Source organism: Trifolium pratense, linkage group LG3 (assembly GCF_020283565.1).
Source record: "Trifolium pratense cultivar HEN17-A07 linkage group LG3, ARS_RC_1.1, whole genome shotgun sequence".
NCBI lineage: Eukaryota > Viridiplantae > Streptophyta > Magnoliopsida > Fabales > Fabaceae > Trifolium > Trifolium pratense.
The window spans coordinates 45,449,528-45,475,926 of NC_060061.1; the positions used below are offsets into that span (position 1 = coordinate 45,449,528).

Sequence of the window (26,399 nt, forward strand, 5' to 3'; positions counted from 1 at the left end):
CTGAATTGTAGACTTCATACTTCAACTACATGCACAACTTTGTTAAGAATGTTCTTTTTGATATTTTTATGCATGTCGGAATATATGTACAAAAAGCGGCGCTTGTGAACTTTTTGAAAGATCCACATAAGGGAAGATCGACTCTTAGACTGACATATGTTGTGGTGTATGAGTGGATAAGCGGAAGACGTATATGTGTAGATTTGACTAGGGTTTCGCCACTTGTGGGATTAAGGGTTGATGCTTTTACTATGGGACAAATATCTCTCAACGTTGGTTCAAAGTTGGTTCAAGCAAAGTGGCTAAACATGTTTTGCGTTTGATACTTTTGGCTTCCTTACACCAAAGGTTGTAAATTTTTTGCAAAGAGCTCAAAATATCATGAATAGTAATGTTGTGTCTCTTAAGGCTATGAATTGCATAAAGAGAGTGGCAAAGCCCAAGAAAAACAAAAGTACATAAATATAACACGAGGAGTAGAAACTTTCCTCTAAACTAGTTGAAGGCGCATCAAAGTAAGATAAACCTTGCATCTATGGATGACAATGGGTAGGGTATGGGTAGGGTACTATAGTACCCATCCCCATACCCGCGGATTGGAAAAATACCCGTACCCATCCCTATACCCGCGTGGGTAACAATTTTTCCCCCCGTCCCCATACCCTATGGGTACCTAGGTACCCATACCCGTACCCGTTACCCGCATTTTTACTAAAAATAAATTGATTAATTATAAAATATCATATAATTTTAATAGAATTAAAAAAATTTCAAAGAATTTTATTATTGACTCATGAAAATTATAAACAAAATTATTACTAACCTTATCTTAAAGTTCATATTTATGTTAAATATTCACATTATTTTTGTATTATGTTATAAATAAATATTTTTATTAAAAATATGTAATAGTTTAATAGAGTTGTATTATTTAAAATTGATTTACATATATTATTATATAATAATATAAATAAAATAAATAAATAAATATATATTATGTGGGTATGAGGCAGGGTGGGTACTAAGGTACCCGTACCCGTTCATTTTTGCGGGTAATTACCCATACCCGTGCTCGTACCCAAAATGCAAGTTTTTACCCTACCTGCTGTGGGTAATTTTTGCGGGTACCCTCTAGGTATGGGTCAAATTGTCATCCCTACTTTCATCTCATATCCCAATGAAGCTTAGGCATCCACAACCTTATTTGCTTCCCGATATACATGAGAAACTCGAACAATTAACTTATTACATAGTCCAAATTAGCAAACTCAACCCAAATTGAGTCCATAAAACAGTAGGATGTCAAAACATATCATTTCACACGATCCAGAACTATATTATATATGCAAGTTGATAATATTATCATATTTTTATATCGCAAAAAACCGCACAAACCAAACAACCCTAATAGTTTGGTTTATATGACTTTTTAAAACCAACCGAAGCGAACCAGATGCATTTATGTCTGTTTGGATGACTAGTTTTACTGCAAAAGTTACTCACTCAATTTACGCAAGTGATGGGAAGGACCGTGGTTTGTTGAAAGACGCGTACAATTCATTTACTACTTCTTACTTCTTAGTTCACTCATCTTTCTTTTTGGAGATCTCTCTACAGCTTCAGTTTGTTTCTTTGTTTGTTTCCAAACAATTAATTCAAGTAATTTTTCTCTCTAAATATTAGTAGTAAACACATTTTACTCATCATAGCTTCCGTTTTGGTAGTACTCAAATTTCATATTTGACATTTTATATTACCTATAAATCGTTTTCTAATTTTTTATGCTCTCTCAATCTCTCTCTTTCCTTTGCAGATCTTAGGTTGTATTCTTCTGACAAAGATCTCAGCTTGATTGTTTTCACACTTTCAGGTAATCTAGCTCCACTCTTTCTTTGTTAACAAAAATTAATCTTTCAAATTATGTATGTTAAGCTATTTGTCTCTAAACAAGAGATAAAGTTGTACAAAAATGAGAGTTACTTTCGAAAATGAGTTACTCCCTCCGGCCGTATTTATAAGCCAAATTCTCTCATTTCACACTTATTTCACACTTATTAAGAAAGTTGTTTTAGTCAAAAGAAAGTTGTTATATTTACTAAACTATCCTTTACAATATATTAAATTTACGTTGGGAATATGCAATCATCTTAAAAAGTAGACAATTAATGAGGGGTATTTTAGTAACAATAACATTTAATATAGTTGAATTTATATTTAAGGCCAAAAAAATTTGTTGACTTTTGCTTATAAATAAGGCCGGAGGAAGCACTTTATATTGTCCTATTAAACTTTTAAATTTTCGAATAATTTTTTTTTCATGATGCCTGTTTAGAATACTATAAAAAGTTTATTTACAGAACTTTAGAATTTTTTAAAATGAGATGAATTTTCAGGCCTGAATTTTGCAATAATAGCCTTTTCTTTTTATTTCAACAAAAAAAACGTTGGCTATTCAAAATATATTTTCTTGTTATTATAACCTACCCATAATTTAGTGATTATTTTTATAATTAATAGAATAGAGTTATGGAGAAAGATAAAAGTCACATGATTTACAATTTTAGATATATAGGAACAATGATATTTTGTAGATGTTACTATTAAGTTTATAATTCTTCTTGTTTCATTTAATTTAATGTTACTTGACAGAAAGAACACATTTCCATCTTGGAGAGACTGTGCTTGAGATTCAATATCATGGCAGAGTTGGTTGTTGAGGCATTACTTTCTTCTTCCTTTCAAATGATTTTTGAGAGGTTGGCTTCGGTTGATATCAGAGACTACTTTGGTAGTAATAAACTTGATAAGCTGGTGAAAGAACTTGATATTAAACTCAATTCTATCAACCATGTCTTGGAAGAAGCAGAGATAAAACAGTATCAAAGCACACATGTGAAGAAGTGGCTTGATGAACTTAAACATGTTGTTTATGAAGCAGACCAAATTTTGGATGAGATTGATACTGATGCAATGGTGAATGAGATGAAAGCGGAATCTGAACCTGTTACCACTATTGTATTGAGCTTCTTTCCATCTTTAACTCCAAATCCATTTGAATCTAGGATCAATGAACTACTGGAGAATCTACAGTTACTCGCAGATCAAAAGAAAGATTTGGGATTGGAAGATGGTCCTTGTGCTAGTAAAGAAGGCTTAGTCAGCTGGAAACCAGCAACTAGATTGTCAACTACAGCTCTTGTGGATGAGTCAACCATATATGGCAGAGGTGTTCAGAAGGAAGAACTTATCAAATTTTTATTTGAAGGCAATGACAGGGGCAACCAAGTTCCAATAATCAGCATAGTTGGTTTAGGAGGGATGGGAAAAACCACTCTTGCTAAGCTTGTGTACAACGACAATACGATGAAGGGTCACTTTGAACTTAAAGCATGGGTCTATGTTTCAGAATCTTTTGATGATGTTGGATTCACCAAAGCAATTCTCACGTCATTTGAGTTTTCAGCAGATGGCGAAGACTTGAATCTACTTCAACAACAACTGCATGACAAACTAACAGGCAAGAAATACTTGCTTGTTTTAGACGATATCTGGAACGGGAATGCTGAATGTTGGGAGAAGTTACTACTTCCGTTTAACCATGGATCTTCTGGAAGTAAGATTATTGTGACAACACGTGAAAAGGAGGTAGCGGAGGTCCTGAATTCAAAGTTATTTGATTTACAACAATTGGACAAAAGCTATTGTTGGAGTTTATTTGTGACACATGCATTTCAAGGTAGGAATGTCTGCGAATATCCAAAATTTGAATCAATTGGAAAGAAAATAGTGAACAAGTGTGGAGGGTTGCCTTTAGCTGTAAAAACACTGGGACAACTGTTGAGAAAAAATTTCTCTGAACATGAATGGACTAAGATATTGGAGACTGATATGTGGAGATTACCAGACGGGGTCAAAAACATTAACCCAGTGCTGAGATTGAGTTATCATAATCTCCCTTCCAACCATAAGCGTTGTTTTGCTTATTGTTCTATATTTCCCAGAGGGTATGGCTATTGCAAAGGTGGGCTAATCAGGTTTTGGATGGCAGAAGGTTTGTTGAAGTGTTGCGGCGCAGGAAAAAGTGAAGAAGAGTTTGGTAATGAAATTTTCGGTGATCTTGAGTCAATTTCATTTTTCCAAAAATCGTCTTCCTACTTTGTGATGCATGATCTTGTCAATGATTTAGCAAAATCAGTGTCAGGAGAATTTGGTATGCAAATAGAGGGTTCTAGGGTGAAAGGTATCCCTGAAAGAACACGTCACATTTGGTTGTATCTTCAATTAAATTGTGGTGATAAATTACTAGAGTCAATTTGTGAGCGTAAGGGATTACGTAGTCTGATAGTAATATGTTGCACAGCTACGTCAGATACGTTGATAAGCAAAAATGTGCAACTTGATCTGTTTTCAAGACTAACATGTTTGCGGATGTTATCATTTAGTTATTGTCGTCTCTCAGAGCTAGTTGATGAGATAGGCAATTTAAAACTTTTGCGTTATCTAGACCTTTCTCACACAAAGATTAAAAGCTTACCTGATACCATTTGTATGTTGTATAATTTGCAAACACTCTTGTTGGAAGGGTGTGAAATGATGACTGATCTCCCATCAAATTTCTCCAAACTCATCAATTTATGTCATCTTGAACTCCCTTTTGATCATAGTGATCGCTCTTATATAAAAAAGATGCCAAAAAATATAGGAAAGTTGAACAAACTTCAGTCCTTGCCTTACTTAATTGTGGAAGAGCATAACGGATCTGTTCTTCAGGAGTTGGAGAAACTAAATCATCTTCATGGAAGACTTCATATTGAAGGATTGGCTAATGTCGTTGATCCTGCAGATGCTGCAATGGCCAATTTGAAAGATAAGAAGTATTTAGAAGAATTACATATGAATTTCTATGAGAGAAGAGAAGAAATGAATGACTCAATTGTTGAAAGAAATGTATCTGTCTTTGAGGCTCTTCAACCAAACAGCAACTTGAAAAGGCTCACCGTTGAATACTACAATGGCAACTCTTTTCCGAATTGGTTAAAGGGTTGTCATTTACCCAACTTAGTATCTCTTAAAGTTAAGAGTTGTAGATTATGTTCTCATTTGCCGGCACTTGGTCAACTTCCTTCTCTCAAGGAGCTTTACATTTCACATTGTGATGGAATAAAGATCATTGGCGAAGAGATTTATGACAATGATTCAACAAGTATTCCGTTCATGTCCCTTGAAGTTTTGAAATTTGAGAATATGGACAATTGGGAAGAATGGTTATGGCTTGAAGGGTTTCCTTTGCTTAAAGTGATTTCTATTTACAATTGCCCCGAATTGAAAAGGGTCCTGCCTCAACACCTTCCTTCTTTACAAAATTTGTACATAGCTGAATGCAACAAGTTGGAGGAATGTTTGTGTCTTGAGGGATCTCCTTTTCTTAAAACGCTTTCTATTAGACATTGTTCCAAATTGAAACGGGCATTGCCTCAGCACCTTCCTTCTTTACAGAAATTGACGATTTATAATTGCGAAATGATGGAGGCATCGATTCCCAAGGGTGGTAGTATCTTAGAGTTAGATCTACAGAAATGTGATCGGATTTTTGTAAATGGATTGTCGACTTGCTTGAAAAAGTTTGTCCTTTTACAAAATCGGTATACCGAGTTCACGGAGGAGCAAAATTTAGTAAAATGTACCATTCTTGAAGAGTTGGAGTTTGATTTCAGAGGCTTTGTAAAACGTCCCTCTTTAGATTTGTGTTGCTATAATTCTCTTCGTAAACTTTCAATAACAGGATGGCACTCCTCCTCCTTGCCTTTTTCACTACATCAGTTCATCAATCTTCGTTTGCTAGCGTTGACCGATTTCCAACAGCTGGAATCGTTACCTTGGGGAGGTTTGGCCTCCCACTTGGCAGAGCTTGTAATACGCAATTGCCCTAAACTGATTGCTTTGAGAGAGGAGTGGGGTTTGTTCCAACTCAATCATTTGAGACGTTTTACAGTTGGTGATCATGAGTTTGAAAATGTGGAGTCCTTCCCAGAGGAGAATCTTCTGCCACCAACTCTTGTGTTTCTTACTTTGCATAATTGTTCAAAGCTAAGAATAATGAACTACAAGGGTTTTCTCCACCTCAATTCTCTTAAATCTCTAATTATTAGAAACTGCCCTAGTCTTGAGAGCTTGCCAGAGGAGGGTCAATTACTCATCTCCCTTGATAGTTTGTGGATTAACAATTGTCCATTAATAAAGGAGAAGTACAAAAAGGAGGGAGGAGAGCGTTGGCACACAATTCGTCACATCCGTGGAGTGAGATTTTAATGCAGGCAGGCAAGTACAACACATGTGTTTATATTCTCTTAATTATAAATAGTAATTTATTTTGACTCTGTAATTGATGTTGAATGGTGGCAAGTGTACCTGAAGAATCTTGTTGTTCCTTCCACCGACACGAAGCACAAATTACTTTCAACAGTTCAAAAACATGTGAACAAGATTATTGTATAATCCTCATTGTAACATGATTTTAAAGGGATTTTTTTTTTGTTTTCTAATCATCCTTGCACCTTGAATTATTTTTTGAAATAGAATTCTTTTGTTTTCACTTATACTTTGATGCATATGTTAGGGATGAAGCACTGGCTGGCTTAATTTATGAACCTAAGAGCGCAACAACAACCTTGATTTATATTTGATTTCCAGTTTTGCATATCCTTGTTATTCTATTTTATCAATAATTTTTCTATCTGTGCCAAAATGAATGGTTTTCCAAAAATAGTGTTTTTGTTTTCCAAAAAACTACAATTCCTCTTTGTTATTCTTCTCACTTTGTTGTGTCCCCTTTTCTTTTTAGGTCTGCCTAGTAAACATGAGACTTGAGAAATGAAGCAGTCAGATAGCTTGCATCAACAAATTACAAGGGAAGGGAGTTTCCAATTCGAGAAAAAAAACCATGGTGAAAGGGAGTTTCCATGGTGTTTGAATCTCAGGTTTCACTTCTACACAGTTTATCAATGTATCAAAGACCAGCGGCATAACTAAGACTAGACTATTACGGTGATTCTTAGGTGGCTCAAGAAGAGAAGGTGAAGATTTTTGCATACTCCATTGTGTTTTTGTTTTCTAGGTCTTAGTTTCTGTTTTTCCACACTGTCACAGCTCTCTATTGATCATCATCATGAGTTTTCCAATGCATAGAACTTCAATAATCTCTATATTTGGTGCTGTATTAACAGGAATTGTTTAAAAAAGTTTCATGACATTCTTTATAAATTTTATTCGTGCTTTAATTGTTGAGATCCTTTTTCTCAGGTATTTTAATACAATAAATTGTCATGAACATTCATTCTTATTCATAAGTCAATTAGTTTAGAAGCATGTTTATGAGAACCTTTAAAAAGGGGATACACTTTATGAATGTTTTCTGAAGACAATGAATTTTTTAGGACTGAAGAAATCTGGAGAACACCATATTTTGTTCAGTATTGCCGTCAAGAGAAGAAATCTAAGCAGGTTCAAGAAGAAGGCTTAATTAGTTCACCAATCTTCATTCTCTGGAGCTGTCCGATTATCCAGAGCTTTCCAGAGGAGGGTTGTTGGCTTATGAAGAGATTGAGTTTATTGAGCAGAAAAACTGAGATGTTAATGCAAGCAAGTGCACCATACTAATCTTTTTATAATCTATCAAACATTGGCCAATATTATTTTCTTGACAAGGCCAAGTATTTGATATATATGTTAGCAAATGCATTTCTGATATCTTTCTTACAGGAGACTTGAAACCATACTCATTTCCGTACACCGCTCTCATTTCTGTGACCATGATATACTCTTGCCACTGCGATGAAGCTCGCGTAAGATCCTGTTGCAACCTTGCAGGTCCCTTATTTGAATGGTGAATGATTAATTTATTTCTTAACAATTACATCAAATAAAAAATATGTGTAAATAGAATAATGAACTTCACCTATTTTCTTATTGTCCTTGCATCATGCCACAATGATACTTAATAACATTCTTCACCTAAATATTTAAAGTTGTGATTTTTACATAGCCACAAACATAAATGGTGCCTGCCTCAAAGATATAGTTGAACATAATAAGTTTTGCCTGCATACAACTTCTGCAGTCTCTAATTTTAGTGCTGCATTAACACAAAATTAATCAAAAAACATTTCATGGCATTCTTCATTTTCAATTTTTACTCATTCAACGTATTTATAAAAAAGGTTTAAATTATTGAGATCCTTTACAATAAATTTCACGTGTATTCATATTTGTCATTGTTCATAGGTGAATTAGTTTCAAAGCGTGCTTATATGGACCTTCAAAAGGGACACGGTTTGTAGAAGTATATTTGAATGAGGATTTGTTTTGAAGTAGTTGAAGGCTTTGTACGTACCAGGCAAATATTTGACTATCGTGTATCCAAGTGCTTCACTGAAGTAAATGACCATTCTTTGCAAAGCATTACCATCTGCGTTTAACAAATTCGAGAATACTCAAATCTAACATCTGCGTTTTTGTATGCTTCCAGAGGCAACAAATAAGTTAGCACACTCAATTAGAGGGCTTATTGAATTTAAGTGAGTGGATTAGGTAAGTTTCAATCATTTTCTCTTAGAGACTAGAAAACTGCAGCACAGTTTTAACAAATTCATCTGGACCTTTGTATGGAAACTTAATGCATCTTTATTATAATTTTATCAATTCATGGATGCATTTGCAGAGATAATCACTCGAAAGAAAATTTGTTTAATCAATGGCTGATATTTCTCCAGGTTTCAATCATAAGTATTTGGATATAATGACATGTTATTGTTTCATTTTGGAACCTATGAACCAAAATGTTGCTACCATATGTTGTAGGTTTGGATGAGGCATAAGGATAATGTGGTGATGCTTATGGAACTATGTCATTTTTGCGTCAAGTTATCGAAGAATGATGAATAAAGAAGAAATTGAACTCTTGCTTTCCTAAGTTCTCAAACTGATCAAGTCTGTTGCACGTTCTTTTGAGTATGTGATTTCTCATTATCTCATCTTGCTAAAATTCCTTATTTCAGAGACAATTGTAGATTTGTTTATTTGTCTTTTTAAAAACTCTGAAGATTTAGTTTTCCTTTACTATATATACACTTATTGTACATTACTATCTTATATATGATGCTTAACAGTTCTATAAATAACAATTCTGTCTATATGTCAGAGTCAAAGGAACAATGAGATCATGACTTTAGTGTGATGAACTAGGCAATGTGGTTTAAGATTTTTTCCTATATTGAATGAAAATGCCGGTACATACATACTTAATAATTGTTAAAAATCTGGATACAGGTTGCTGAAAAGAAAAGAGGTAGAAGAATAGGAGGAACATCTCAGTAGATGAAATAACTCCAATTTTCAAAGAGGGCAAAGACCAAGAAATGAGTCAAAGAGGGCAAACATCTCAGCTATTGTTAATGTTGTAATCTAGACAGTAGTATTTAAATACACATGCATTGTAAGGGAACTGCAGCTGCTCTGCAGTCAGAGACGTAAGCAATATTGGCTGAACTTAGTTATCAAACATCGTGTGCTCATTATCTGCAAGTTCAACACGTATCATGAGGCCAACAAATTAAGTCACATATGTTTGTATAAATTTCTAAGGAATATGTCTGTTAACCTTCGAACTTTCTTTTTAGTTCTTGATTTTGTCTCTTGTTCTATACTTCTATCTTAGATGATATGAGCATTGTCATCTGTTATGCGATTTTCTAGTTTTCTTTTTTCTTGTTTCTCTCGTTTTATTGGGATAAACTGTTTTTATTGATCTAGAAAAGTTTTAGGCGAGTTGGATTATGTGACTCTAGAATAAGAGTTTTCACATTGATGGTTGGAGTTTTTTGGACAAAAATAAAATAATATTCATTCCTACATCAAATAAAATCATATATTCAACATCGTTAAAAACGTATAGGGTGAATCTGCGAATAAACTCATAACATTTAAGTTAATAGCATAGGGCAAAATGTCTACAAATAATATGCTAAACTTTGAATTACTACAACCACCTTTCCCTGGAAACCGGAGGATTAACACCTAAAAACATTGAGACAGCTCTCTATCAAGAACTGAAGGAATATATAGAGTTGATCTTGGACATTCAAAGCCAAAATTTTTGCAAGACGCGGTCATGTTGTCGAGTTTTGCTTTCAAAGATTGTATATAAAATAGAAAAATGAGAACTAGAGAAGGCATTGCCCTTGCTTTCATAGACCATTTTAAACTTCTTAGTTTGTTGATATTTTTGAAGAATTTTGGTTTCCTATATAAGTTTAGTAGTTTAATAGAAACTTATAATGTTGCTTTCTTTAAAATGTAATTGAGATTAGGAAATATAACTATTGACTCATTTCTAGTTACTGGTGTTGATTGTATTTATTTTCTGAAATAGAATACTTGTGTCCATTTAGACTTCATCTTTGTCTCTAATTAGAAGATCTTATTCTCATTTTATTTGTTTCACACACTAAAATAATATATCTCTCTATAAAATTCTTAACAAAAACAATAAAAATATCAAAATTAATTTTCACACTTTTAAATTGGTAGAATATTATCCTTAAAAAAAATTCCACCTTAAAAGCATAGTAGTTTTATACTCCCTCCATCCTCAATCTTGAGAGGTTTTCCTCAAGTGATTTCAAAGACCTCTTCAATAAAGGGTTGGTTGAAAAACTTGAAATCACACTAAATTCTATCAATCAATTGTTGGATGATGCAGAGAAAAAACAATAGAAATGGCTTGATCATCTAAAACATGAGGTATATGAAGTAGATCAATTATTGGATGAGACTGCTACAAATGCAAAGCAAAAGGTCAAGGTGAAAAGCTTCGTTTCAACTTTGACTAATCGATTTGAGTCTAGGATCAAAGATTTGCTAGACAAGTTAAAACATCTTGCAGAGCAAAATGATGTGTTGGAATTGACACAAAGAAGTTGCATTAGTATTAAAGGTGCAATTAGCTTGTGTCAATCCTAAGGATATAAGAAAATATTTCCGCGAACCCCAGTGCCAAGTTGAAATAGCTAAAAGGAAATACAAATTAAAAGGATTAAAAGATTTTCAGTTGTTTTGCTTTGCACAAAACAAGTGATTTGTTTGTTTTTTTACAGCAAAGAAAGTAGAAAAGCTCTATTTTGAATTTACATTACAAGAATCAAAAGACACTAGAATCTATACTAAATAAATCATCTCTTAAGACAAATTTCAACTAATGAATGTTAGAAGAGAATAAATGACAGATTAATTTCTATAGTATCTTCTATTTTATGCAGCCACGAGTCACAGAACCAGTGGCTGAGTTACATGCACTTTCACATGTAAAACAAATACAAATAGTACACCTATGTTTTACAAAAATACATATGATTCAGGTTTTGGTATAAATGATAACAGACTCTCGCCAAATAATTCAAACACTGGTGGCAGCAATTGTCCTGCATCTATGTCATCCTTCCAAGCCTGAGCTAGAATGGAAGAGGAAGTGTTGTATTCTTTGGATAGTTGACGACCCATTGTTGATGACATGCCGGCGTTTGAATTAGAAACTCCCATCATGGGGGAATATCCACTTGTTGACCCTTGCATGTTGTCAACTGACATGGAATTCATTGGTACCATAGTCCCAGTAACACCTGTGCAAATTTCAAGGTTGTCAACTTTATGATTCTCGATCACAAAAACGAGTTAATTCACATGTAAACTCTAACAAGATTAGTAAACTCTCGATTTTACTAGTAGTTTACAATTCTAGATTTATTTGACCTTATAATGTAAATTTTTGGTCATTATTTTTGAAATGTGGTCTAGTTACTTCTGTACTGTAATATATATTGGTTTTTTTTTTTTTTGAAACGTAATATATATTGGTTTTAAAATGTAAAATTTTGGTCAATATTATTTTATAACAAATATTTTTCTATTTATAAATAGTTATGCTTTACTTTGGAGATGAAATATTGATTATTGTTTGTTTTAACAGTATTTATCTATGTTATTTGATATTAGGCAAACTCTTACGGTATTTATTTATGCTTTATGTTTACCTTCATTAATTGGAGATTAAAGATATAGCATTACTATCAGAAGATTAACAACATACTTCAAGGTTACTGTTAAGGGTGCTAATAAAGAGTATCACCGACTAATTTGTTTTATCGAAAATGTTTTCCATTCGCCATATCTTTTTAACCCTTTTAGTGTTTATTTCCTTTTAATATTAAAATTTAAAATATAGCTTAACTAAACAAAAATTATCCATTCCAGAGAAAAGGTTTATTGCTTCAAAAACATTTTAACTTACAAGGATTGACTGAAAAACAATAGTTATGCATCAAAATAAAGTCAAACCTGGCATTGCAACCATGGCTTTTCCATTGCCAATTGAAGTAGCACGAGTTGGAGGGGGAAGCAAACTGCTGAATCTTTTGACCTTTTCATGCATATTTTGGCCTACTGCACACTGAAAGGTTTATGACTTCGGTAATTAGGTAAAAGATGTTCAGTAAAAAACAAATAGATTCATGCATAATCAAAACTAGGTGTGGTGCCACGTCATTCAATGAGAATTAAGAACACATCAAATTGAATGTGACAACACATCATTGGATAACAGTATTTTCTTTTTGGATTGTATCAACATTAAACTCAATTACAAAAATTATAACTCACCAGCAAGGCTCCGTAGACTTGCCATGCTTCTTGCCTTTTTATTTCATTTTTTTGCTTCTCAAGTTGCATTTCTGGCTCAAGAAGATGCATATATGGCTCGAGATTTGGAAGTATAAGCAAGCGAACCTACTCAAAAGAAAGAGCATTATCAATTAATTGGCATACACAATTAGATGTTCTAAATCACAGCATAAAAGTCACCCATTAACTCCAAAGGAAAAAAAAAGTTAAGGTTGTAAAGAGTAACATGTGTTAACAACAGATGCATAGATTTGAGATAGTAACACCACATCAAGGAAGGATAGCATCATAAAAACAATGAGACCAATTTTACAACCACAAATGTTATCTACCAGTCCACTCTGCTAATATTAAAACACATAGGATTGAAGATATATACCAGTCTTGATCCAAGAGCTGTTATTCCTTTAATTGCACCATAGTGTTGAGGTAGAGCTTTTGTAGGATCCAAGAAAGAATGAAGAAATGTCTTTGTCACACGCGGCTGAAGATTGTGATACATATGCCCAAATCTGTAAAATTCAGACAAGCACGTAAATACTCAAAAAAATATAAATGATGCATATAAGCAACAGCCTCAATAGCCAGCTTTTAACGTTAACCATATTGCCCAGCATTACAAGTTGACCTTCTCATTTCTCTTTTTTGTACCTATTACCTCAAATATGCATTAAATTCCGATTTAATGAAGTCAAAAGAGATGAGAACTATCAAGTTCAATTATAATTAAATGAGCACTGCTACATTTTATAATCTTATCATCTATAGAAAGAAGGTCCGCACCTTTTGCATATCAAAGCCACAAGATTAGCACTAAAGTCCCTAAGCTCCCAGTGATTATCAGACAGTCTGTTTCCAATCCTTTTTGCAACAATGCAAGTAATGATAGGCGGCATCAATTGGTGTAACTGGTAGAATTCGACAAAAAAATTAGATATCAACTGAAACTCAAAAGACATATGTATTAAAGCTCAGGTTTCAATAAACAACAACTGCCCTTAAGTCTTTGCTTCAGTAGTTCAGATATATCCAAAATTTTGATGAAGTCATTATGTTACAAAATAACAGATCAATGATAAACTTCAACCCTACAACCTCATGAGCATTGTCATAGAAGGCAATAATCATCTGAAGTTGATGAAATTTAGATGCAAAAACAATTAAAATAGTACCATACTTACATAAAGTTCTATATGTATGTGAGGATTTCGCAAAAGGCTCCGCACAAGGCGCATCAAGGCAGATAAAATATTTAAATTATTTAAATTCCTTGCCACCTGATATGACAGGGAAAAAAGATAAAAATGAGTGCTTAAAAGTCTATTTCACACCATATATAAGAAGTTTAACCAAAAAGTGCAACAGATATAAACTTGTCAATACCTCATCAGCAACAAAGCGTGTAAAATAAGGAACTAAAGGATGGAGTCCTGAGTCAGTTGCCAAGGTAACCAATGCTCTTCTAAAAGGAATGGAGCCAGGCTTATTCAAAATCAGCTCAATTATTTTTTCATAGTAAAGCTGTAGAAAAAAGTCAAAAACAAAGCTCATTAATGTTGATCAGTAAATAAGAAACTACTTCAAAATAATGCATCCCATATGATTGTTTATACCTGAAGCTCCGTCGTTATTATATGTTTAACTGGTAATTTGACATCAACAGGAAGCGCATCATCCTTATATTCAATTTGTCTTATCTCAGAGGAAGCTGCAAGTAACATAACACAAGCAAAATTGTCAATTGTTGGAAAACCAAACTTTCTAATCATACACCTCCTGTTAACTGGAATGCAATAAAAAGGAGTGAAATCATATGGATGATAAAATACAAAATCCACGCTAGTTATAATCAATACTATAGCAGGTAGGATTAACAGGCAGAAATTAACAAAAAATAATATGAGCTATGCAATGAGGTTTGTTAAACCTAATATACTAAGGAGCACTTAAATCTACAAATTTACCTTCAAATGGAGCATTTTCAGGAATTGCAGGCTGCACACCTTCAATAGCCAACCAATGACTGGTAATTGATGTATCAAGGGGTGCTTTTGGTAAAGGAGCTTCCACCAGCTATTCAAATCAAGAAAAATAGTAAGGATATCATATCAAGTAGCAATTCTTCAACTATTTCAATTAGAACAAAATGTCTAGGAGTACCTACAAAACTCTTACATCTTTAATATCCACATCCTTGTCATCAATGTAGAACAAATCCTTGTGCCCAGGAGCTCTTTTGAACCGCGGAGGATCATTAGAGGCAAAACCATATATCGGCTGATACATAAATACAAGCATAAGAAAAAAATGAACCAAAAACAATAAATCAACAACAACTAAGCCTTATTCCACTAGGTATGATAAACGTCATAATGTTTTATCATATACAATGTTTATCGGCAAATACATAAGATAAATGGAAACAGAAACAACACAATCAAATCAAAGATACTAACTAATACAAGATTTAGCTCAAACAGAAACTAAAACAGGAGTTAGCTCAAACATAAACTAAGGCTCTGTTTACTTTGTGAAAACTTTCTCTATTTTCATCTCTTAAAAATTGTGTGCACTTTTTGAAGATACTAGACTCTTGAAATAAACAATTGTGTGCACTTTTTGGAAACAGTGAAAATACCAAAAGATTGTTTTCACTATTTCTAAAAATGCACCACTCTAACTAGTATTTCATCTATCCTCCATCTCAATGGCAGTCCCACATCTTCTACTAGCCAGTTAAAAGAAATACATTTTTGAAAATGAACAGAAAATGTTTTCACAAAATAGACAGGGCTTAAAAATCCCAACTATGTAGCTAAGTTGGTGAGCTAAGAAACACCAAATAAGAATTACGCAAAAGGTTTGAAATTCGAACCCTAAAAATTGACATAACCACCAACTTACTAATATTTTCTTGTAAAAAAAAAAAAGAAAGATAAAAAGCTACAAGATTTTCAACTAAAAAAACAACAGAAAATTGATGACAACTTGAAAAACAACCCTATCAAATAAAAAGTGAAGCAAACACATGAAAAGTAAAGCAGAGTTTTAAATAAAGGCCTACAACCGCGATCTAAGCTGCGACATTATGACCTTTTATGTTGCTCAAACTGTAATGCAATCAAGCCGGTATAGGCGACAATTCTCCGCAATAAATGCCCACCACTGCAATCTAAGCCGCAACATAACCACAACCGTTCCGTAACCGCTATCTAAAACCCTAAAGGAAAGTAAGCCAAAGCAAAACAAAGTTACCTCTAAATTTCTCAATGCAAGTGCAGCATCAACATCATCAGCAGTAAGAAAAGTTCTCATTCCATGACGCATACATTTAATCGATTCCTATAAATAAAATTCAAAAACAAACACACAAAAAAGGGATTAAATTAAAATTAAAGAATCAAAATTGAAAATTGGGGAAAAGGGGGTGTTACTTACTTACCTGCATTATTTCACGAATGCGATATTCAAGATCGGGTGCAAGAGCAAGGGCAACATCGGAAGATAAATTAGTGATGCCAATGGTTTGTGCAATAACTTCAATTGTTTCTTTTGGAATCACACTCATCTTGTATTTTTGATTTATTTATAAAGAAAGAATCTTTAAGAAGTTGAATCAAAGTTAGGGTTTTGGATTTGGTAATGAATGAATTGAATTCAAGTGTTGTAAGAATGAATGGAGTATTAGGTTTTCCCACGTTAGGAAGGGAAAAGTGAAGTCAATTATGTTTTCTTGTGTTGTGTTTGTGTTGTGATGTTTTATGTTTGTAATCTAGTTAGTTGCATTGCAATCTATTATCAGTGTCAGACAATACAGTACGAGTTTAATTTAAACGTAATAAAAAATTTATAAATCAAATCTAAAAAATTTCTAAAAAAGAATCAAATCAAAAAAATAATAATTATAAAATGCTAGATTTTTTTTATCACCGCATATGCTTAAGGAGATCAAAACTCTTATCATTTAGATCAATTCATTGTGGTACTGATTGCGTATTTTACATTAACATTTAATAAAAATAATTTAATCTTGGCAAAATTACATTACTGGTTTTTTATCTTATTTTTTTTAGAATTTAATTGATATGCACCGACGGTGTAAAATAATTTTACACTGTCAACCAATATCAACCATGTTTTCTGCCACATCACCCCACTTTCTTAATATGACATGGCAAAATAATGGTTGTTTATTGGACGATGGTGTAAAACTATTTTACACCGTCAGTGCATATCAATTAAGGGCCCGTTTGGTGCACAGGATAAGAGACATGATAGGATAACTATATCATATCATGTCTCAATCCAGTGTTTGGTGACACAACAGGATATGATAAGTTAATCCTGAAGCTTATCCTATCCTGTTTCTCTAGTTAAAATCCTTATCCTGAATTTGAGCTGGGTTACCAGCAGGATAGGATAAGAAAAAAAAATCGTTGATTTATTCTATAAAATATATTTTAAAATAAAAAATTGAAAATTAATAAAATAATTTGATAGTAAATTAATAATAAAATAATTAATTTTTAAATATATATGTGATTTTCTCACAAGGGTAATTTTGTAATTTATATAATCTAAAAAATCAAAATTCTCCTAAAATTACAATATTTTAAATTAAAATAATTATTAAAAAATTGCAAAATAAGAATATTAATTTAAACTTAATAACAACTTAAATATAATTCTTTTGCAATGGTAGTTTTATTATTTACATATATCATATATTTATTTAGCTTATCTAACATGTATAATTGAGTTATTTATTTGATCATGATTCATATAAAAAACTTAATTTGTTTATTTTCTCATGATTTGTATTTAAAATTTAAAGTTATTTGATTACTTTTTCTTTTTGTACAATTACTTATTTATATTTTTATTTATAAAATTCAAAGTATTACAATATAATTTTTAACAAATAATAATTGTTTTACGAGGGTAATTTTGTCATTTAAATATGTTATGTATCTTATCATATTGGTATGAACAAATATGTATTAAAAATATGATATAATAGTTATCATGTTTGTTATCTTGTGTGCACCAAACACAGGATAGGATAACTGAGGATAACTGTTATCCTGCTGATATCATATCCTATCACTATCCTGTTGTATATCCTATCCTGTCATTATCCTATCCTGCGCACCAAACGGGCCCTAAACTCTTTTTTTTAACACTTTGGTCTTTTGTTTTTCTTTTGTAACGTTTGGCAATTTATCTCTCAATACGCGACTTTGGTCCTTTTTGTCACTTCCGTTTAAGAAGATGTGATGTGTTAACTCTGTTACTGACTTGTCAATAAAACTTAAATAAACATTTATCTATGTGGAAATTATATCTTGGCACACTTTCTTACTCTTAAAATAAAATTGGTTTCCCCCAATTTATGAACCCTAAAACGAAAAAGGAGAAATTGCAATTCTCAATGGCTTCAATCCGCACCAGTTCTGCGAATTCCAAAAGCTACAACAACTCTAGTTACAGTACGTGTTTCATTCGCAATGATTTGGCCCCAGACTCCTTATGTCAAGTGAAAGTTGTGATTCTTCAATGGGTTTCAACGTTTAGAGGTCTCAAATGGGTTTCAATGCTTCCACTATGTGTAAGTAACGGTGTTAATTCCACGTCAGTAACAAAATAGACATAAATAGTCACATCAACATTTTTGTGCACGAAAATTACGAAAAAGACCAAAGTATTCGCGTATCGAGAGATAAAAGATCAAAATGTTACAAAAGAAAGATAAATGACTTGTAGTGTAATTTTGTCTTTAATCTTTCATTATCCAAGCATATGGGGTAAAGTGGTGGTGACTTGGCGAATTACAAAATTGCTATTGATTGACGGTATAAAATTATTTTATACGGTTGGTGCATTTTTTTTAATATATAAATGGGGTAAAAAAACAATTACTAGATTACTCAATTTTATGAATACTACGTTTAGTCTTAGACTTTTAGCCTATATATTGTTATCACGGTGGGTATATGTCAATCATGGTGGATCACTATAATTTTAGTGTTTCCGCGGTGATACCAAAGATAGACTAAGCGGAGGGAAGGGAAATGATGGAGAAGAGGAGAGATTTTAATGTAAAGGAAGAGAGAAATTTTAAAATGTGTTTGGTCATGTAAGAGAAGAGAGATGAGATTTTTTAATCGAAAGAAGTATAAAATTACTTTGACACCCTTAATATTCCCCGTCAATGTGAAAACTCACCATGGTTTTGAGAAAAATAACGCAGTACCAAAACGACTGCATCAAATTTTAAACAAGTACTCCAAATCCTTCACTAGTGGAGGAGGGGTAAAATTAGGAAATGGATTCCCTGCAGTCAAATTTGACCGCGGGTAATCTCAACCACCCATTTTATTTATGTATTTTATTTATTTTGTGAACTTTGGATCTGGACCATTAAACTAGGTGACTGCATGACTGCACAAACAATCTCAATGCACCCAATCCATATCTGTAAAATTTAGCTTATGAGAGATTTTGCTCTCTACCTTTCCCTCCCTACAAAAAAATAAATCAAACAGCTAAAATTTAAAATTATTCATCCCCTCAATTTTTCTCTAACCAAACAGGTTGTAAGTTTAACCTGAAAGCACTTATCTCTTGGGAATTAATCTTAATAGTATGTTTCCTCAAAATCAGAAAATACAACAAAAAGCTCATTTACATTTTTTATAATTGATTCACACTCATAAGTTGTTTGGTTCACTAATAAATTTTATTTTCATTGATAGTTAAATGATTTATAAAGTAAAACCTTTTATATATACTTTTATCACAGAATGAATGAAATTTGATAATAAAATTGAAAATATTAATAAATATATTTTTGTCTGTAGACAGAATAGTAAATAAAATTAATATAACTGTAAACTAAAAATTCATTTGTGCATTTTCGTATTTAGAACCCGTGCCAAACCAGAACTTTGAATATATGCTATGCTATTCAAGCAGCATTATATCAAAGGTTCAAAACCAAAAAGAAAACAACATGACAGTGCACAAGATTGCAACCTAGTGCCCCTGGCGATCTTGATATATTTGAATGATCTCACTCATTAATAGGCAACTTAAGTTATCATTACATGTCACATTTACTTTCATATACTTTAACAAACAAAAAGAAATATCAACACTTAAAAAAGATCTCACAATTACAAATCATAGCCTTTCAAGAACGCAATAAATTTCATGTCATTGCAAAGTACCAAGAACAATCAAAGAAACCCGGTTATATATGATATATGTTTCAAGGCACACATTCAGAAACTTAAACTTGAGGAAAAAGTTTGCGAGATGGGTATTTTTCATATCTACAAATATTTGACCAGAAGCCATATGACAACAACCAAAACCACTATACCAATCACTGATAATAGCATGCACAAGCACGAGCAACCACCTTTGGTGCGTTTGTTTAAAACTGCCAAGTTCTTCTGCACTCTCTGTTATCACAGCAGACACAGAAAAAGTTAGTTGCAAGTAAACCCTACAATATTGACATATCCCAATTCAAGAATTAAAACTTCAAAGGGAAAAGATAACAACTTAATTATTCGAAATGAGATTTTACATGATGTAGACAAATTAAGCATATTGTGATCTTTTCCAATCTCAAAATGTTTATTTTTCATATATGCCTAAACAAGACTTATGGTCCCAATCCAATACAGAAGTTGTGGTAAGAGTGTTACCCTTAGCCGAGAATCTGTAACCTCTACATGTTCGTCCAAGTCATCCTAGCAGGAAAAAAGAAGATTCATTTTTCATAAGGATAGAAACATGGACCGCAAAATATTGCCAAAGAAAATTAATATAGGAGGGGAACATACAATGAGTCTAGTGTGTAGACTAAGCTCTTCATTCACTGCCAATGCAATATGTTTTGTACTTAATACTGTTTCCTCCAATTTCTCAAGGCCCTCGTCTTGCTCTGCTCGAAAAACAGCCTCCGAAATCAATATCCAAAGCACAACTACAAGTTATATATTTCAATGTTCACACGATTCAAAATTAAGTTACCTTTCATAACTTGCCGTTGCAGACCAACAAGTCCATTATTATCCAAGCCAACAGTTCTGCTCATTGCATCTGGCTTAATTTCAGGCCCAAACAAACTATCCCTATTTGCAAAGTTTGACATGTTCAACGTTGAAGCCATTTGGTTAACCTTTGACCTCAAACTTGCAAGATTGTCCTTGCGACGATTCATCTCTTTGTCAGACCTGTTCATTATTGACAAAGAAACATGTAATGCATTACATCACACACCTTTGCAATTCAAAAGAAAACGTTGACACGTATATTGATAACATATATTCTTATCAGTATATCACAAAAGATTTATATTACAATGACAAGAAATAGTAAGATGGAGATAGATCAGGAGGATTCCACAAACATTTTTTCAAAATAAAAACCATCATATTACTACAGGACATTGCGCTCAGGTCATCATTGCTTTGCTGTAATAGCACAACTCTTTTATAATCGGGCAAAATACTCACTTTACAGGGACCTTTGACAAAAGGGATTGCAAGCTATCCAGTCTGGTCCCCAATATTGTGATCTTCCTTCTTATAGCAGATGCATGACGCTGTGTTTCTGGTCCGGACGAAGGAAATGAATTATGTTCAGAAATCATGCCAGTGATATCATCGGCAAGTTTCATTGCTTCATTATATTCCTTCATCCATGAGTCTGAAGAAGATGCCATTTGCCTGAAATTAGGTGAAAAAGAAAAAAATGAGAGCCAAATTATGATAATTTATATAGAAGAAATAATCAACAGAAGTTGCACATTTGTACTTATTAGATTTACATTGAACGACACCAAAACGAAACAAAAGATTCCATATAATCAATAATCCAGAAAGTCCATAAATGTTTAGGTAGTTTCCAGCAAGATAAAGAACTTTTCCAAATAATCTGAGAAGGTTTTTTTGCTGTTGAGGAAACCTATTAAGTGAAAGGAAAACTACAAAGCTAGGAAGACATGGTTGTTAGTTATTACATACATAGAGGGGAGAAAAACTATTCTAACCAAGTAGAATCCAGCGACTAACAAAAGAGCATCCCTAAAAACTTACCCTGATTTCTTGTCTTCAATTTTCACCAAAAGAAAGAACAAATAGAAGATATTCAAGACACTTTAACAAAGGTATAAAACAAGAACCAAACTTTCTCTGTCAATATGTTAAAATCTCATGCTTGCTCAAACATTTAAATGATTAGTATTTTAGTAATACAACCACACCAGTCCTTAGAGTCTGAAATAGATTTACAACATTCTCCTCCACTTCTTGATACATTCCTGTCTCTAAATCTAATAATTTCTATCAACAAAGCAATCCAGAAAGAAAAATAAGTAACTCATCAAATAAACATCATCAACAACTGCGACCTCCCACCCTTTACTACCAAACATTGAACCAACTTTCAATTTAACACCACTCCAACCGAGAGACACCAGCATCCAGATACTTCTTACCCGAAATCAGTGTTGTCAAATAGCGTCTATATCCACACTATATCACTATATTGTAGCAGGATTTCAACAAAATGCAATTGTTCCAAAATACACTATTTACTATAAAGTTTTGTCAAATAGCGGCAATAACCATGTTATATAGCACCGTTGAAACCACTATTTTCGGCAATCCGGGATTAACAACACTATCCAATATGAATATTCATAAATATATCGACCTCTTAACCCAGAAAGCCAAACTAATTGCCTCAACAAAAAAATTCCTCTTTCATCTATTCAAATCAACACCACAATAGCTATGTCCCACAAAGTGAAAGAAACTGTTCAAAGAATCCCTTCATGCTTATCATGATCATACAACAAAAACAATGAAAAATTACAAAATTCCCACCCATCATAAAATCACCAAAAATAACCACCTTTAACATCAAAATCAAACACAAAACACATAATTATCCAAAAATAACAACGAAAAACACGAAATTGAGAAAAACTAAACTACCATCCAGCAGCTTGAGAATTACAATTCAGATCGAAAAACCAAAAACAAATAAAATAAAGGTAGCGATCGTAAAGAGGAATGAAATCTTACAAGCTAATTTTGGAGAAATGAACTTTCTCTGAATTAGGGTTTGGTAATTGAGATTAATGAGGAACTTTTATGAGATTGATCAATACGATGTCGTTCAAGGAAGGTAGGAAAGTGTGGATTGAATCGTAACGGTGGCACCACCGAGCGGCACCGTATGTGGCTGTTGTCGTTTACGAAATCTGAATGGAACGGAAAAAGTCGTTGAACGCAGCGTCGTTTATATTGTAGCTTAATGAATCTACGTCTACGCGGGTTATTTTTGTTTTGTTTTTTTTGGTGTGTGTATCTCTGTGACAGGTAAAAAAGTGTCATACTTTTGTTATTTTTCTTTCTTAATTCTTTATATATGGTTTTTAAATTTAATTATATTTTATTAATCTCAAATTCAAATTCAAAAATAGAATAAATAAAACAAATTGCAAAGGATTAGGATAATATTTATTTTTTAAATCCAACAGATTAGGATAACATTTTTTTAATTATCCTCTAATTATTAGGAGAAGGGGCTAATATAATCAGAGTTAATCAACTAATCTTTTATTAAAAAAAAATAGAAGATTTTTTTTTTAAGAAGTTACTTCCTCCGTTCTTTTTTAAGTGTTTTTTTAAATAGTAATATCACATTAGTAAAATGTATTTTTGTGCTTTATCTTTCTATTATACATTCATTTTAATTTACCAACAAATTTCTATTTTTTTAACACACTTTCTCTTTCCAATTCGGATAAAGTTAATATGTTATGTAAAAAAAAATTAAAAAGAAAAAACAAACTTTAGTTTTCCAAATATGTACTCCCTTTGTTATTTTTACTTGTCGTTTTAGAAAAAAACTATAAATTAATAAAGTGTATTTTTGCACTTTATCTTTCTATTATACTCTTATTTTAATTCACCAATAATTTTTTTTGCACACACTTTCTCTTTCCAATAATTTTAATATATTATGTACAAAAAAAAAATGTTACTATGTACAAAAAAAAATTAAAAAAAAAAACTTTAGTTTCCAAATATATATATTAAATCTTGTACGGTTTCAACAACTACTCTAAATATTTGGAATTTACATGAGGGTATAATAGACAAAATATAACCTAAAATTATCAAAACGACAAGTAATTTGAAACAAATTTATTTTTCTAAAACGACAAGTAAAAAGAACGGAGAAAGTGTCATTAATTAGTATTATTGAAAAAAAACAAATAACTAAATAATAAAAAGGTAACATCACACATGAAATTAAAATATCTCAATTAGACTTTAATTTGTGATAGTTATCCAAAAACATTCTAAACAAAAAATCAATAACTAACTAACTTAAAAGATAAATCAAATTAGAGTAGAGATTTGATTGACATTATCATCACCAATAATCTTCATATTAACTTGATCCATGATATCTCCCAATGCCACCATGCACACGTTCTTTAACATCATATTCACCCCTTGTCTAGCCAAAACCCTATTTTCATATAACATCTTGAGAGAGATTTTTCTATCCACAAGGCAACACATTTGAGGAATGTCATCTTCATTAAATTCAAATGACGAATGTATCATATTTGTGTCGATACAATTAAGACAAGTAACACCTTCATCTGCAAGTTCATTGATAATAGAATATGATGAAGCATATATCTTGTGAACCACGTTACCATATCCAACCTCTTCCAACCATAGCCACAATGCAAGAAGTTTCATCGACTCTGCTGGATCTCTTGCAAGCTTGATCACCAAGGTTTCATATCTCCCTTTCATTGTGGTAAATGAACTCTTTTCCACAGTCCATTGTAATTTTATTTAGCAATAAAATTAAATAGAAGATGATTTTGAATACAAATGAGTTTGTGTGTACTTGGCTATTTATTTATAACTAACGAGAATCATAATCGTAGTCAAATTCAACAAATTTTATCTTAAATTTTAATCTCTTAAATTTTTATCTTATCTTATCTTATATAATAATTATATGCAAATCTAAATATTAGGATTATTGTAACAGAATCATAATTAGTGCCACATTGAAACTCTTCAATAAAATAAAGGTGACTCGGTCAAACTATTTTTTAAAAGTTAACAAAAGCAGATTAAAAAAAAAAACTCATTGAATATATATATATATATATATATATATATATATATATATATATATATATATATATATATATATATATATATATATATATATATATATATATATATATGGGGTTTTCTAACTTAGACCCTAGTTAGGTCTAAGTTAGCAAGGTGCACCTTTTCAATTGGACCAAAATACCATTCTTTTAATTTTTGAAAGAATAGAGCAACAGGGGCATTTCTGTAATTTTACATAAAAAAAAAATAATGACACGCGCCCCCACCTTCTTAAAAATTAATAGACGTGGATCCAGTGTCGCGCGCGTACGGAAGGACCATGGTTACAGACCGTTGATTTCCATCAGACAGCCAAGATGTGATCTCATTAAGGCTGTCTGATTGATCAGACAGCCCAGGTCATCCTACCATCCTGTCTGCGCCACACTAGATTATAAGCTGGAGAGAGAAAATTTTACTTTTGAAAAAGGCAGCCACGTGTCAGCATATGACTGGGTCTGCCTGATTTTTTCCATTTTATGCTTTAAACTCGATTATTTCGTCGTAAATTAATTTTTTATTTTTTAATTTTTATACCAAAATTCATAATTTTTTTTTCTCTACAAATAGAGACTTGGTTTGTTTGATTTGGACACCGAAAAAAAAAACGCAATTTTTCACTACTTTAAACTCGATTATTTCGTCGTAAATTAATTTTTTTTTTTTATTTTTTATACCAAAATTCATAATTTTTTTTTCCTACAAATAGAGATTTGGTTCGTTCGATTTGGACACCGAAAAAAAAAACGCAATTTTTCACTACCTTAATCTCATTTTATTGTTTACTAAATACGTTACGTGTGTGTTCTAAACTCAACCAACCCACTGAAACCATTATACCAGGAAAATAGTAGATAATATTCTGGAACTTTTGGTATATTTTATGAAATTTTTGGAGACCTGAAACTATTTTTAGTTAATTAAATGAGATAAAACGATAATTAAAAACTAATGTTTGCTTCTGAAACCATTTATCTGGTACAATGGTTTCAGAGAGTTGTAATCTGAAACCATTTTGCTGGTAGAATGGTTTCAGTAAGTTGATTATTAGTTATTTGCTTCTGAAACCATTTAGCTTGTAGAATGGTTGCACATAGTTGTATTCTGAAACCATTTTACTGGTAGAATGGTTTCAGTGAGTAATTTATTAATTGTGTTTGCTTCTGAAACCATTTATCTGGTACAATGGTTTCAGAGAGTTGTAATCTGAAACCATTTTGCTGGTAGAATGGTTTCAGTAAGTAGATTATTAGTTATTTGCTTCTGAAACCATTTACCTTGTAGAATGGTTGCACATAGTTGTATTCTGAAACCATTTTACTGGTAGAATGGTTTCAGTGAGTAATTATTTAATTGTGTTTGCTTCTGAAACCATTTATCTGGTAGAATGGTTTCAGAGAGTTGTAAACTGAAACCATTTTGCTGGTAAAATGGTTT

General features: G+C 32.2%; 4 protein-coding genes across 11 annotated transcripts; 1 reads left to right on the forward strand and 3 right to left on the reverse strand.

Annotated features, from left to right (window-relative positions):
* The first annotated feature begins 1,481 nt into the window (after nt 1–1,481).
* On the forward strand, nt 1,482–9,556 carry LOC123918948 (putative disease resistance RPP13-like protein 1). 8 transcript variants are annotated; one of them, XM_045971147.1, is made up of 9 exons: nt 1,482–1,659; nt 1,814–1,870; nt 2,650–6,318; nt 6,842–7,073; nt 7,434–7,882; nt 8,281–8,432; nt 8,525–8,586; nt 8,857–9,006; nt 9,325–9,556. In XM_045971147.1, exon 3 carries the CDS (start codon nt 2,698–2,700, stop codon nt 6,307–6,309), a length of 3,612 nt encoding a protein of 1,203 aa, XP_045827103.1. In that variant the 5' UTR covers nt 1,482–1,659; nt 1,814–1,870; nt 2,650–2,697; the 3' UTR covers nt 6,310–6,318; nt 6,842–7,073; nt 7,434–7,882; nt 8,281–8,432; nt 8,525–8,586; nt 8,857–9,006; nt 9,325–9,556. The 8 variants fall into 8 exon arrangements, with proteins under 8 accessions (XP_045827103.1, XP_045827104.1, XP_045827099.1 ...); XM_045971148.1 differs by having other exon boundaries at nt 8,857–8,985; XM_045971143.1 differs by having other exon boundaries at nt 7,434–7,841.
* A 1,629-nt stretch (nt 9,557–11,185) lies between these two features.
* LOC123918952 (transcription initiation factor TFIID subunit 6-like) lies at nt 11,186–16,493 on the reverse strand. Its single transcript, XM_045971156.1, has 12 exons — nt 16,172–16,493; nt 15,985–16,071; nt 14,905–15,006; nt 14,694–14,802; nt 14,343–14,437; nt 14,113–14,250; nt 13,911–14,006; nt 13,513–13,637; nt 13,109–13,241; nt 12,709–12,834; nt 12,388–12,499; nt 11,186–11,672 (listed from the first exon to the last, which is right to left on the reverse strand). Exons 1-12 carry the CDS (start codon nt 16,295–16,297, stop codon nt 11,389–11,391), a joined length of 1,533 nt encoding a protein of 510 aa, XP_045827112.1. The 5' UTR covers nt 16,298–16,493; the 3' UTR covers nt 11,186–11,388.
* Nucleotides 16,494–19,757: 3,264 nt separating this feature from the next.
* LOC123918953 (syntaxin-52-like) lies at nt 19,758–23,144 on the reverse strand. Its single transcript, XM_045971157.1, has 6 exons — nt 22,833–23,144; nt 21,258–21,470; nt 20,773–20,975; nt 20,583–20,683; nt 20,445–20,489; nt 19,758–20,195 (listed from the first exon to the last, which is right to left on the reverse strand). Exons 2-6 carry the CDS (start codon nt 21,464–21,466, stop codon nt 20,064–20,066), a joined length of 690 nt encoding a protein of 229 aa, XP_045827113.1. The 5' UTR covers nt 21,467–21,470; nt 22,833–23,144; the 3' UTR covers nt 19,758–20,063.
* A 1,014-nt stretch (nt 23,145–24,158) lies between these two features.
* On the reverse strand, nt 24,159–24,587 carry LOC123915224. Its single transcript, XM_045966365.1, has one exon. It carries the CDS (start codon nt 24,585–24,587, stop codon nt 24,159–24,161), a length of 429 nt encoding a protein of 142 aa, XP_045822321.1.
* Nucleotides 24,588–26,399: the final 1,812 nt, after the last annotated feature.

Coding starts and splice junctions, on each gene's coding strand:
- LOC123915224 (XM_045966365.1), bottom strand. CDS start 24,587: ATGAAAGGGAGATATGAAACCTTGGTGATCAAGCTTGCAAGAGATCCA.
- LOC123918953 (XM_045971157.1), bottom strand. CDS start 21,466: ATGGCATCTTCTTCAGACTCATGGATGAAGGAATATAATGAAGCAATG. Junction 20,976..21,257: donor TTGTCAAAGGTCCCTGTAAA/GTGAGTATTTTG, acceptor AATAATGAACAG/GTCTGACAAAGAGATGAATC. Junction 20,196..20,444: donor TTACAGATTCTCGGCTAAGG/GTAACACTCTTA, acceptor CTGTGATAACAG/AGAGTGCAGAAGAACTTGGC.
- LOC123918952 (XM_045971156.1), bottom strand. CDS start 16,297: ATGAGTGTGATTCCAAAAGAAACAATTGAAGTTATTGCACAAACCATT. Junction 15,007..15,984: donor TTGCATTGAGAAATTTAGAG/GTAACTTTGTTT, acceptor TTTATGTATCAG/CCGATATATGGTTTTGCCTC. Junction 12,500..12,708: donor AAGTCTACGGAGCCTTGCTG/GTGAGTTATAAT, acceptor TAAACCTTTCAG/TGTGCAGTAGGCCAAAATAT.
- LOC123918948 (XM_045971145.1), top strand. CDS start 2,698: ATGGCAGAGTTGGTTGTTGAGGCATTACTTTCTTCTTCCTTTCAAATG.